The following is a 14,428-nucleotide window of genomic DNA, read 5'->3' as shown; positions in this document are numbered from 1 at the left end:
ATGTAAATTCTTAAATAAAAGATAAAAAGTGTATAAACAGTAGTCTCATTGCATGTAAAATGATAATTCCATCATTTGTTACAATTATTGATTTTTTATAAAATTGACAAAAAAATTTAAGAAATCTATGTCAAAAGTGTCTATTATTATTTTCAAAGCTTAAGGATAACGTTTACTTGGATGACAAAAATATTAACTCATAAAAGTGAAAAACCACCTATTGTACATCTATGTAATTATTCACTTTAGTATGTCATTGCCCTACTATTCCTGCTAATGGCTCTTGGGTATTTCATAGAAAATATATAATTATTTTTCACATTATGACCAACATTTGCCCCCCCCCCCCTTAATATTTTGCCAATATATAGAATTCTATAATAAACATAGCTACTCTATGCTTGTGCCCCCTCAGAAAATGTGTCTAATGATCTTTTGTCCTTATTTTGCTTTCTAGAAATTTTTGGTAGTTTTCACTGAGAATGTATGGTTGTGCCCCCCCCCCCCCCCTCTTCCAACTGAAATTGCCTCTTACAAGCATGCAATCAAGTTGAAAATCTGAATGACAGGAACTCTTATTACTTACATGTATGGCCTCATTTTACTTTTGTTGTCCTTATTCTGCTGGTATTATAATTTTATGAGCTCAATAATCAAATTATTTAGATATGTTGCTGTGAATGGTTTGTGTTCAACAGTATACATACATATTTTTGAAATTCTTCATTGTCTATCAATCAATTACAAGTTTATGAAATAATGTTTGAGCTTTAATATAAATTGATAATTGAAAAAGTTATTTAAAAAAAAATAATTAGCCCGAACTTTTTCTGCACACCATAATCTTTTATATTTTCTTTGAAAAAATAATAATAAATAATAATCTTTTAATTTTCAGATTTATTTTCAGTTATCAATTGTTTATGTAGTCCATTTAAACCATTTTGGATTAAACATGTTGTACTTTATAGCATTCTGTTTCTGTAATCAGAAATCCTGACTTAAGGTCATCCAGTCAATTCCTGAAAATGTGGAGAAGCAATTATTCTACATGTATATATTCTTCAGTTAACTTTGAACTCTTGACCTTAGCCTTATGTTGTGATAGAGTTAATAAATTAACTTTTCATTGACTCTTTTTTTCTGCTAAATTTGTAACAAATACGTTTAATAGCTGAAGAAGATAAAATTTGAGTCATAGAACAATTGTTATTAATCCCAAGCCTTTTCCTCATTAAAAAAAAGGGGGGGGGGTTAAAATGAAATATCTGTGTATTACTTTTATATCTTAAATATATCTACATTTCATTTAAAGAATTGATTAGTACCATGATTAATATACACGTCAGTATTGTTAAAATTAAGTCACAAAAGTGATTTTGAACCGATAAAAACATGAAATGAAAAAAAATCCCATGAGCCCTGTTAACCACTGCTATGTTGCTATCCGCCCCTAAAATGATACATTTTCATTCATTTTTATCATTTAATTCTCTGTTAAGGTTGTTTTACATAAACAATGTCCTCAAAAGAGAAAAGCAAACTCTACAAAATATACCATATACAATGTATAACGCAGTTTTCAAATCCATATCTGAGGAAATTCGGGATTATGGGTTATTTTCATTTTGATGTTTCCCGAGTTATCTGAAAAACACATGTTTGGAATCTATATGAAATGAAAGACTATAGTATAGATATTTGGAATAAACAAGAAGTTTAAAAAACCTATCTTGGAATTTAAAGATAAATGTAATTGAAATAGAGGGTAAAATGGATTTTTCTGCATTTTGAAAAAATCATGAAATTTGATATTTTTAGCCTTATATCAGCTTGAAACGCCTCAGGCAAAAGATTTAATTCTTAATTATTTTAATTATATAAGAATGCATAAAATAAATTATATAATTGAAAGTGGTTATATTTTTCGTGTTTAAAGGAAATATTGGGGTTAAAAATGCTATATTTCATGAAATAGAACCTGTCAAAATGGCCATATTTGTGTTAGTTACGGTTGCCATGGCAACGGACACCCCGAAACATGAACTAAGGTGGTTTTCTCAGTTAGACACCTGAGTACACTCTAAATACAAAAAATTACATATTTTGGAGATATTCATTTTTACGGCCTCCTTGGATTCTTTGGTTTTTACAGAGAATGACTCTTAATGCACTGCTTAAATTTTATTGAAAACGAAGACTTTCAGGACAGGATGGGAAAGGTATTTTCGCCCTTCTTGTTCCCTCTGTATGTCAAACATGGCCCTTAAAGCAGAGGTCGTCGTGTTAGGTTATTTTCTATTGATCAAATAGTAAAATGCTTTTTCATTTTCTTTGAAAAAAGAAATTAAAAAGAAATTAATATAACATAATTATTAAGTGCTAATATCAACCATTCAATGCTGAAACCATTGCTAACATGTAATAAGGATTATTCAAAGATCTTTAAAGTTAAACATTGGTGTGGCATTCCACCTTAAATATAAAATATATGCATCTATTAAAAATGAAATAAAGCAGTCATAAACCCATAAATATATTTGATTAACGATAGTCAAAACTTTTATTTGTAGCACACAATTATAGGTTTTTGATCGGTAATTTGTGAAATTCGGAACCCCTGTGTCCAGGATTCCAGAGTAAGAGCGAAGCTTTAGCTATCATTCAGATAAAATGTATATTTCTTTGAAATCTTCTCTGCTCCTGAGAATCAAAAGAAAACCAAGTGTATTGTTGTGATGAGCAGGAGTGTTTCGTCCAAAATTTGAGATTCATGCCCCCGAAACGGAGGTACTTGCATTAGGATGAGGCTTTCTTTGATGATGATGTATTATTTTTGCTTTATTCCCCCTTGTTTTTCATTTATGATAATCAATCTATGTAAATAATCTAAAATATGTCCACAGAAAGGAGGAATAAAACATATATGGTCAAATAAAAGCAAACCATATCATTTTAATTCTATAAAATTGTAATCTTTCTTTAGTCATTTGATTCCCGCATGCCAAATCATGATAAGTGATGCAGATAATCTGAAAAGTTATAACAAGGTTACAACATTTGTTGAAATTTTACTGAAACCGTCATCAAAATCAACTCACACCAGCACTAAAGATACTTCGGTTATGTTAGGTAGCTAGCATTGGTATTCACACGCAAGGATCTGCATCAGTTCATCTGAGCTAATAACCAAACAAGCTATTTTGTTGATCCTAGATCATCAATTTTCTCTTGCTATATTTTCTTCTTTTTATTTGAGTAACTTGAAAAACTAAACTTCATGAACTGTCATTTCTTAAATGATCAATCGGATATAAATTATAAAGGCTTTCTCGTTTTTATCCTAGTTGCATGACATCGGGTAACGCTGTCCATAATGTATGCAGGGTGATGACTTTAAATATTTTAACCAACACTGATTAAACAGTTAATTCTTTAATCACAATTATATTTTGATATTTTTGTAATTTTGTGTCACTAGAAAGGTGTTACATCATACAAATACATGTATGAAAGATTAATTTCCTGATAAAGTCATCTATATTTACGCTACACTTAAAAAATAACAATCGAATGAAATTAATTATAAAAGGAAATGATTGTTTAATAAATAATTATTAATCTAATTTGCAGCACAATTACAGGCTGTACAATGGTTCAGCTGCAGTTCCTCATTTTCCCCTCTCTTTTTCTATTTGTTTCAGCCACTTGTGGCGGGTGAGGTTATTTATTTTAATTGTTTTAAAGTATATCAGTCGCTTTCATTGCAAAACTAAATGATTATTTGTGAAAATATACTGGTGTATATATATTTACAGACAAGGAGGATTGGTCTGTTGTTCGGGATATATCTGGGATCCACAGCTAAAAAATTGTACAAGTAAGTGTTCAATAAATCAGCTATATATCAATGTTTCTATATATTTTTCCTATTGGTTTCCAGTTAAATTCCTGTTATCTCATAAACCCAACTCCTAATAAGCTGTCAAATAAGAAGACATTTATTCGAAAATGGATGCAACAGTTAAGCATTGTTTTACTTCAAATAATTTGTGTAGGGTTTGCAATTTTACTTAGATTCTTTTTACAATATAAAATCCATTTTAGCATTTAAAGTGCAAGTTGTCTTCTATTTAATTATAGAGTGTCCACCCGGCCGTTTTGGCCTGAATTGTACAGGTATCTGCCTGTACCCATCATACGGTGAGCTGTGCAAGAAACAATGTACCTGTGTTGAAACAGAGTGTGACAAATCAAGAGGATGTATCAATACTAATGGTAAGAGGTTTAACATTTATGCGTAATAAGCGGAATGTAACATGTATATACTAGTATACGCAGAAAAATCAAAACCATTCAAATTTCATAAAATAAAAAATCAAATGATCCAAAGTATGATTGACAAGTCTTACTTAAATGCCTAAACATCTATTAAAATTGGAATTATCTTAAATGTCTGCTTGTTATTTAATTGTTTAGATATGGTCTAAAAGTTACTAGTTATTACTTATAATAACGCCATACAATCGACGCAATTTAACAAATCCACCTAGGATTTTCTTTCAATTAAACTAAAAACAGAGGCAGTGGCATGATTTGTAAACAGTAAGTCCCCAAGGTTGTCGAGATTCTGTCTGAATGTTATGTGCACTCTTGATGTCTGTACTAACGTATAACCTTAATTTAAAGCCGTAAACGGTCTTTCGTTATCAGTTCATAGCAATTGCTTTAGAAGTTCTCGTTTTCAAATGTCGGAAAATCTCTAATTAAAAAAAGATTTTTTTGCGTCGCATTTAATGTTATTTATAAGTTCGCATAAATTGACATTACATATATTTCCATTAAATCTTGAACGATCATTATAAAATGCGTAATTTTAAGCGTTATACTAAGAATAAGGAAACTGATGATTTTCTCCTAGTACAATAAATTCAGCGGTTTTTCAGAATATATCAGGACAGGATTGTTTATTTAAATTTCCTTGTCGTTTGTTATATAATAAAATATATATTTTTTGTTAATTTTGGTTAATATTTGTCATAAGAAAAGGAAATAATACGTAAAATTCCTAGCTATATTTACTTTATTTAGGATCCTTTTCTTTTTGCTTCTTCTTCGTTAAAAAAATTCTATCTAGAAGATTCCAGATACTCTGATGTTTTTTATTAATTCTCTCCTGATTTGTAGATCAAACCAAGACGACAATCCCTTCTACTGTTAAATTCTTCACATGGAAATCCGAATTAAAAAGCACTAAAATAAATACTGATCAAAATGAAAAATACACAAACACTCAGTTGAATGTGCCGAGAAACTGTTTTCAGTGTCAGGATTTTCATCAACCGAGAAGGGGCTACGATGCTTTGCAAATTGGCGTGTTTTCAACAACATCCCTGTTGACAGTGGTTATAGCGGCATACATACTGTCAAAAATTCGAAGATTTTTTAACACATCAAAATGGTCATATGACAAAAAAGATACAGCTGATGGTGGTATTGAGGAGCATTATGAGGAATTGGATGAACATACCGTCAAACTAAACGAACAACATCTCTCCGTTGGAAGAGATGATGTAAAAATCACATTTGACAAATGTCAGAAACGATATTACATAGAATTTAAAGGATTGTCAGAAGCCTGCTCGGAGGGTGATGCAGGGATTCAATGTCCCCTATGTTCAATGAAAGAGCTACCTCTGGTTTCATCAGAAGTAAAGCCAGAATTAACCACTGAAAATGACTATATTTCACCCAATCATCGCTCTGCAAATGAACAAACTAATATCGAGTTTAAAACAAATACTCAGTCTTTAAAGGAAGAAAATGGAAAAGAAAAAGCTAGTCTTACAGAAGACAGCATGTATCTCACTGCCATTGGTGAAAAAAAGTAAATACTTGCAGAAATGGAACTCTTAGTTGTTTGAATTACCATTTTTTTTAAAAATCTTTAATATGTTTTTTTTTTTTTACTTTATAAAGGAAAAGCACATTACTGTCTCATCACATACTAAATTATATAGAAAATATAATCATCCACAATGTAGTTTTTGAACATGAATATACCTGTCTAATAAAAGATTTTATCAAGAAAACAAGAGGCCCATGGGCCACATCGCTCGATTGTGCACGAAGGGTAGGAAAAAGTAGAAAATGGCTTTTTATTGTAAAGTTCAAATCCAAAAGTAGTCCCATAACCAAGCATGGATTTGCTATTTTAGAAAATGATTTTCAAAGAATTTTCCTATACAGATATCTTTAAAAACTTTGGTCGGCCATTTTGGCCCCGCTCTATCCCCTGGGGTCATGATTTGAACAAATTTGAATCTACACTACTTGAGCATGCTTCCATATAAATATGATGAATTATGGCTTTGTCATTGTTGAGAAGAAGATGTTTAAAGAATTTTTCTATATATTTCTATGTAAAACTTTGGTCGGCCATTTTGGCCCCGCCCTACCCCGAGGGGTCATGATTTGAACAAATTTGAATCTACACTACCTGAGCATGCTTCCATATAAATATGATGAATTATGGCTTTGTCATTCTTGAGAAGAAGATGCTTAAAGAATTTTTCTATATATTTCTATGTAAAACTTTGGTCGGCCATTTTTGCCCCGCCCTACCCCCGGGGGTCATGATTTGAACAAACTTGAATCTACACTACCTGCATGAGCATGCTTCCATATAAATATGTTGAATTATGGCTTTGTCATTCTTGAGAAGATGATTTTTAAAGAGTTTTCCTATATATTTCTATGTAAAACTTAAGTCGGCCATTTTGGCCCCGCTCTACCCCCGGGGGACATGATTTGAACAAACTTGAATCTATACTTCCTGAGCATGATATTAATATGAGGAATTATGGCTTTGTCATTCTTGAGGAGAAGATTTTTAAAGAATTTTGCTATATATTTCTGGTTTGAACATATTTTATTGTTTTGATGATATATTTCTATGTAAAACTTTGGTCGGCCATTTTGGCCCCGCCCTACCCCCGGGGGTCATGATTTGAACAAAAACTTGAATCTACACTACCTGAACATCCTTGCATATAAATATGAAGAATTATGGCTTTGTCATTCTTGAGAAGAAGATTTTTGGAGAATTCTCCTATACATTTCTATGTGAAAGTTTGGTCGGCCATTTTTGTCCCGCTCTACCCCCAGGGGTCATGATCTGAAGAAATTTGAATCTACACTACTTGAGCATGCTTCGATATAAATATGATGAATTATGGCTTTGTCATTCTTGAGGACAAGATGTTTAAAGAATTTTTCTATATATTTCTATGTAAAACTTTGGACGGACATTTTGGCCCCGTCCTACCCCCGGGGGTCATGATTTGAACAAATTTGAATCTACACAACCTCAGCATGCTTCCATATGAATATGATGAATTATGGTTTTGTCATTCTTGAGAAGAAGATTTTAAAAGAATTTTGCTATATATTTCTATGTAAAACTTTGGTCGGCCATTTTGGCCCCGCCCTACCCCCGGGGGTCATAATTTGAACAAACGTAAATCTACACTACCTGATGATGTTTCTCCATAAGTTTCATCTTTCCTGGCACAGTGGTTCTTGAGGAGAAGATTTTTTAAAATATGCCACCAAATTTTCATTAATTGCCAATTATCTCCCCTTGAATCAGGGCAGTTCTTGAGAAGAAGTCGAAAATGTGAAAAGTTTACAGACAGACGGACAGACGGACAGCTAAACGGACAGATGGACGCCGGACAAAATGTGGTCAGAAAAGCTCACTTGAGCCTTCGGCTCAGGTGAGCTAAAAAGATCGTTTTTTTTTAATCTTGGCCTAATTATACTGTGTATAAAATGGAAATTTCAAAAGTCCTGGTTCCCTTGTCGCAAAATTCGGCCCGTGTCAAAATAAATAATATTCCTCTAAGTTCTTTCAAAGAGTGTATATTTTATAAAATAATCAATATATGCTTGTCCAGAACTTTATGTTTTATATAGCTATGAAAGTAGCATAGTTAACGTTAACGTTTCAATATTTTGACGTTGCTTTATGCGACGTCATGAACAAGAATTGGATATAATATTTCGAGATATATCCAGATAACATGCATTTTTTCATTGTGTAGATTCATTAGATTTCACTAACAAACGTAAAATACAGGTTATTGTTCTATATGTGATAACATGCCATACTTACTAATTTACTTTCCATAATTAAAATAGCAAATCTTTGAATAAATCGGTATGTTTGGAATTATTTTTTTGTAAATCATATTAATGGGTTTTTATATTTTCATGGACTAATGCCTTGAGATCCATACCCAAATAAATATTTTAGATAACTAAATAAAAAAACTACAGTAAGTATTGAAAAAAACTTAGCTTGATACCTTAAGGTAGCCCGATCCTCAGGTTCATTAAATAAGCAGTTAAGGAATAAAATATACTCATAAAAGTGTCTCCGAATCTACAAATTTATGTAAATTTATCCACAGTTTTTCTTTAAAGTTAAAGATTAAAGTTAATCATATTACATAGGGAAAATTGTCAAATCTCCAATATTTGTGCAGATAAAGCGAATTGGAATAGCAGCAATGCATTTTATAATTGCAAATTGATCAACAAATATAGTTTAGCTTAAAAACGATAGGTATCCAGGCATTCAGAAAAATTGTACTGATTTTTATACTTATTTGGTATTTTTTGTCTTTTACATGTATTTCCATCATGTATTCTACAATACATAGTGTAAAAGGCTTTTGCTATCATTGTAAATTAAAACACCACAAATCACTTCTTATTTCATTTCATACTAATAAACATTGGTATCTCAGCTGGATTCAAGGAAATCTTATTTCTCTAAAACTGTATTTATTATTTTCCTTTAGTTGGATCCAAATGTCAACCTTTGTAAGACCTTTTCTAAGACTGCCAAAAATCTTGCATCTTATGAAGATGAATAAAATGAAAATTATATACAAAACAAACTTGAATCTACACTACCTGAGGATGCTTCCATATAAATATGATGAATTATTGCTTGGTCATTCTTGAGAAGATTTTTTAAAGAATTTTCCTTTTATATTTCTATGTAAAAATTTGGTCGGCCATTTTGTCCCCGCCCTACCCCCGGGGGTCATGATTTGAACAAACTTGAATCTACACTACCTAAGGATAATTCCCCATAAGTTTCATCTTTCCTGGCACAGTGGTTCTTGAGAAGAAGAGTTTTAAAACATGCCACCAAATTTTCATTAATTGCCAATTATCTCCCCTTGAATGAGGGCGTGGCCCTTCATTTGAACAAACTTGAATTTCCTTCACCCAAGGATGTTTTGTGGCAAGTTTGGTTGAAATTGGCCCCGCGGTTCTTTAGAAGAAGTCGAAAATTTGAAAAGTTTACAGACAGACAGACAGACAGACAGACGGACAACTAGACAGACAGGCAGACGGACAGACGGACGCCGGACAAAACATGATCAGAAAAGCTCACTTGAGCCTTCGGCTCAGGTGAGCTAATAAAACGAAAGAAAAAATTTCAAAAATGTGAAAAATATTACAAAAAAGTATCTTTTTTAACAAAAAAGCAAAACATAAAAAATCAAAAAAAAAAAAAAAAAAAAAAAAAAAAAAAACGAATGAAAAAACTTATACAAAACAAAACAACCCACTTTTCATAAATAAAGAGCGTATTAGCTAGATGTGGAAAAATATTCTGACATATTCTTGCCAGAAATGTACATTGGTTTTTTTCAAATCATATCATCAATAGATTTAAATCCCTCATGGATTCCTTTTTTAAGTTATACAGATGTTACATATGCAAAAAATCTTCTCTGAACTTATCACATTATAAAAGTTACTATTTTTCTATTATGTATAATTATTTTCTTTGTTTGAATTTGATCATAAAATGCACAACTTCTAAAACTATAAAAGAATAACGATCTTTCACTTGGAGCGAGTCAAAAGAAAATGAAAAAGGGATGAATAAGAGAAATAACCTAGATTCCAATCCAATACTATGTAAGTGAACAACATATTTATCATAACAAGAATTATTGAATTTGGAACATATTTCTTATCTCTTTATAATAGTTATTGCAAATCCAGGATTTTATTCTGTTTAATGCTTTATTTTTCTAAACTTGCAATGATACAATTCATTCATACTCATTTCTTATGTCCAATGTTCTACTTTAATTCAAATAATGTAAATTTTTGATAAAGTTTTTTTTATTAAAATTTGCATAGAAATGAAATTAAGAAAACAAATGCATACGGTATATATCTGGATAGTCGATACATGCACAATCAGAAGTTTTTTTAATACAATGTATTTAAAGAGTAAATATTTTTTTTACTAACCTTAGACAAAAGAGCAAATGAGGTTTTCTGTTTGAAATGTGTGCGATGTTTGTCGTTGTTGGCGTTTTTATTGTTGTTGTTGTTGTTTTAAGCTTTATACATTTTATTTTCCAGAATCACTGGGTAACTTTCAACCAAATTTCGCACAAAGTATGCCTTTAACCTTCATCACCTGCATACGGAGTATATGTATCTCAGTTGATTCGATACACAAGAACATACTTTACGTATGAACAATTTCTAAAACGAGGTAAATTATTGACAAGCAAGTTGATGAAACAAGAATATCAGCAGTCTCTTTTAAAATCATCATTTCGAAACTTCTATGGTCATTGAGTCAAATGCTGACTGACGTTTTTCATACCAATTGTTAGTCCATTATTTATACACTGATTTGACGATGGATTTTTCCGTTATTTCACGATCATGACAATGAGCATACGGCGGGTGTGACGGGTCAGCAGGGGATGCTCACTCCTCCATGGAACCTGATCGCACTTTAAATGTTTCAGAGGTCTGTGTTTGCTCTGCTCGTGTTTTGTATTGTTTTATGGACTTTGAGATTGAATACTGTTCGTTATGTCCATATCCTTCTTGTGTGAAGGGGATTCAAGGTTGCTTACATAAAGGTCCATTCCCTCATTTCATTCTAGGGGAGATCATTAAGAAATAACAAAAATTCGGTTGTAACTTACATTTTCTTTCTCAAGAACATTGGGCTTAAAAATAATAGAGAAAAAGAAAATCTTGAAGAAAAAAAAACAGCGAGGTGTGATTTATCAATTTAATTGAAAGAATAAAGAAAACATGAGGATAAAGGAACATGTAGTGGATATTTAAATTATTGTTTAAATCATAACCCATGGGGCTTTGATGTAGCTATAAAAGGAGTCAAAGATATAAAAAGGAAATCAATAAGTATAAAATATTCATTCCCAGAAAATCAAAGCCAGTCTTATTAATTCAAAAGCACCCTAGAATAGGAAAATTTCATATATGCTCCAATCAGAATTCCGAGATGTAGCGCAAAATCGTAAACAGTCTCAATTGTTGGAGTCACATTTACATTTAAACTTTTTAAATCTGAACCGATTTCTGCTTTTTCCTAACCAAAGTCCTCAGGTGACCGATGCGACCAATGAGCCTCTTATGCTTATTTTTAATATGTTTCAGCAATGTGGCATTCAACTTCAAATGAAGGACCTTAAAAGGTCAGCATTGGCCGAAGAGTACCTCGGAGACATCTACGGGGAAAAATCGAATTAAAATTGATTGTACCAGCCAAAGACATAAAATTAATAAAAAAAAACAGGTTAATTAAGGTATGGCAAGTATTATGGCAAGTATAGTTAACTATACTCAAAACATTGATTTTATCATATTGCAATATTGGGGAAAAAATGTATGCTTTTAGTTATGTTTTTTATTTGATTTTTTTTTTGTTGTAATATCAAGTGCCTTGTTTGAAATCATCCTTGCACAGTTTTCATAATCGATATCATAACTTAATAATCAAGTATAACCTCAGCCAAACACTTAATCTTTTTTTTTCATTCTAATTATTTGGTCATTATATACACACTTAACTGTCTTCGGATTTTCCAGTGTTTTCTGATCGTTAAAAAGGAGTACGTATACGCGGCGAGTGTGACCGGTTGGTCGTTAAAGAATTTCTTCTCTCCTTCGAAGCAAGCGCTCCAATCTGTGATGTTTTAGAAGTCCCTGTTTGCTCTGCTTCTGATGTATTGTTTAAATAAACTTAGGACTTTAGTACTGTTTGCTACTGTTTGCTATCTCCATATTTCATCCTTTACACCAAAGACCTGTAAAATACAAGCATATACTGTTCGTAAAGATATATCATTCAATTTAACGCCATTTTATCTAGATTTGGAACATAAATTCACAATGCAATGACATGCATTGATGCAATCTCAATCTCCTATACAAAAGTACAGAGATAATTCGAACTAGTTCTTCCGAAGCTGTCGTTTAATAACAGCATACTGACAGCTGATTTCTGAGACATTTCCTTTATCGAATGAATGGAATTCACTTCCTTGTACATCAATATAACAAAATCATCTTTACTTACCGGCAAACCGCCTGCCTTTTACTGGCGCCGTACTCGGCACTGTTGATCAGGGAAGCACATGGCCTTAAACCACGTGATTGTCTTCGGCAGACAAACGTTTACTTTTTCAAGCGTCCAAATAATAATAATCTTTCCCAAAGAAAATCTGACAAGATTATAATTGTTCAGTACATCAAAATCACACAAACGTTTGATTTCAAGCGTCTAAATAATAATAATGTTGCAGCTTTTTTGGTAGCGATTATTATTGTTGGAGAGACAGATTATAAGTGTACGATCGATGTGGAATATAATTATTATAAATTTGAAGCGAAATAAAAATAATGTGTTCGCTCGGGCAAACAAGATTATAATTGTTAAAAGTAAGAATAATTATAATAATTTTGAGGTGAAATAAAAATAACGTTTTAAAACATCGACTGACAAGATTATAATCATGAGGCGAAAAATTATAATAATGTGTCCTCATTGACTGGCAAGATTATTATTGTTAAGTTTGGATCATTATAATTGTAGGACAAAATAATAATAATGTGTACACATCGACTGACAAGATTATAATCATGAGGTGAAAAATTATGATAATGGGTCCACATTGACTGGCAAGATTATTATTGTAAAGTTTGGATCATTATAATTGTAGGACAAAATAATAATTATGTGTACACATTTAACAGACAAGATTATAATTGTTGCAGGAAAATAATAATAATGTTGTAAAAAGCAAGTTTGGATGAGATAATTATTTTGGTATAGATATATAGGAACATATATTAATAATGTGGGGGTACTCTACGGCTTTCCATATAATACATCTGATTTAGAGATGCATTATATGTTTTAATTCCTTCTACTATTGTCTTATATAAGTTAAATCAAATTTGTTTTCAAGAAGTTTTCGAGTTGAAAGTAATTTTCAAAATAATCACATATTCATTTATGTAAAATGTTTATTTCTGTAAATCAGTGTTTTGTTATAAAAATAAATATAGAATCTACTCTTTACTCTTTTTCCCTTGCTAATGTAACCAATTTATTCACAGAATATTAGCAATATTAACCATGAAATATTACCATGTAGGTTCAAATCAGGAGAATAATTTTATATAAACATATAAGATAAATGGTCTGAAAAAAAGATTATTACGACCTTTTCGTATTTTATGAGGCAGAATTGATTCAGAAACGTCCACATGAAAAAAGCAGTCTCTTGCTGTGGCATTCACGTCATTCTTAAGATATATCCCGACCATTTTTGTTAATACCAACTAGACCCAACCTGACACCCATGCAATTACTGCAAGCAATTACTTGTGTCCGGAATAGGTCTGCTGTTGGACTGCTCTCCCTTTTTGTATTCTGAAATTGCAGGCTCTCTGTAGCTGTTCTACTTACTTTCAGCAGAGAGGTATTTGAAATTTGCCTGCTGCCCAATCCCATTCACTTATGTGAATAAAATTTTGTATAAATAAAAAAAAAAAAAATTTAAAACAAAAATATTTCCAATATCATACAAATATGAGACTGAGATAGTTTAAATAACTAAATGACTTCAGGGGCTGTAAATGTACAGTCTAGAATTAAATTTAAGAAAAAACAAAAAGTAGTGTATAAGAGGGGAAGTCTGTAGATGATTCTTGTGCCTTAAATTACTTTATTACAGGGTGTTAAAAAAGCCGTTGTAGGTCTATTTAATACATTTATACTGTCAAGTTATGTACTCAACATTTGTATAAACACTGTTTACAATTAAACAAACTCAGCTAATTTAAAACGTATTCAGTTATTCGTTATTCGTATATATTTCACTGATTTCTCCTTATATATATATATAGGAAAACACTGTTTTACGGAGTTATATATAACCTTAATATATATAACTCCGTAAAACAGTGTTTTCCTATTTTACAGCAATCCCAAAATTTAAAGGAATTAATTGACCTGAAGAGCATCATCTATAGCCGACGCCAACCTCCAAACCTAAAG

The 14,428-nt window shown here is 31.4% G+C and overlaps 1 protein-coding gene across 1 annotated transcript; it reads left to right on the top strand.

Annotated features, from left to right (window-relative positions):
• The first annotated feature begins 3,630 nt into the window (after positions 1-3,630).
• LOC134256621 (uncharacterized) lies at positions 3,631-6,017 on the top strand. The gene is made up of 4 exons (XM_062739306.1): positions 3,631-3,717; positions 3,819-3,880; positions 4,144-4,278; positions 5,188-6,017. Exons 1-4 carry the CDS (start codon positions 3,653-3,655, stop codon positions 5,889-5,891), a joined length of 966 nt encoding a protein of 321 aa, XP_062595290.1. The 5' UTR covers positions 3,631-3,652; the 3' UTR covers positions 5,892-6,017.
• Positions 6,018-14,428: the final 8,411 nt, after the last annotated feature.

Source organism: Saccostrea cucullata, unplaced genomic scaffold (assembly GCF_032062105.1).
Source record: "Saccostrea cucullata isolate Sc308-1 unplaced genomic scaffold, CSIRO_AGI_Scuc_v1 ctg1604, whole genome shotgun sequence".
Taxonomy (NCBI): Eukaryota; Metazoa; Mollusca; class Bivalvia; order Ostreida; family Ostreidae; genus Saccostrea; species Saccostrea cuccullata.
This window is presented reverse-complemented; position numbering and strand designations above follow the sequence as displayed.

Coding starts and splice junctions, on each gene's coding strand:
- LOC134256621 (XM_062739306.1), top strand. CDS start 3,653: ATGGTTCAGCTGCAGTTCCTCATTTTCCCCTCTCTTTTTCTATTTGTT. Junction 3,881..4,143: donor ACAGCTAAAAAATTGTACAA/GTAAGTGTTCAA, acceptor ATTTAATTATAG/AGTGTCCACCCGGCCGTTTT. Junction 4,279..5,187: donor AGGATGTATCAATACTAATG/GTAAGAGGTTTA, acceptor CCTGATTTGTAG/ATCAAACCAAGACGACAATC.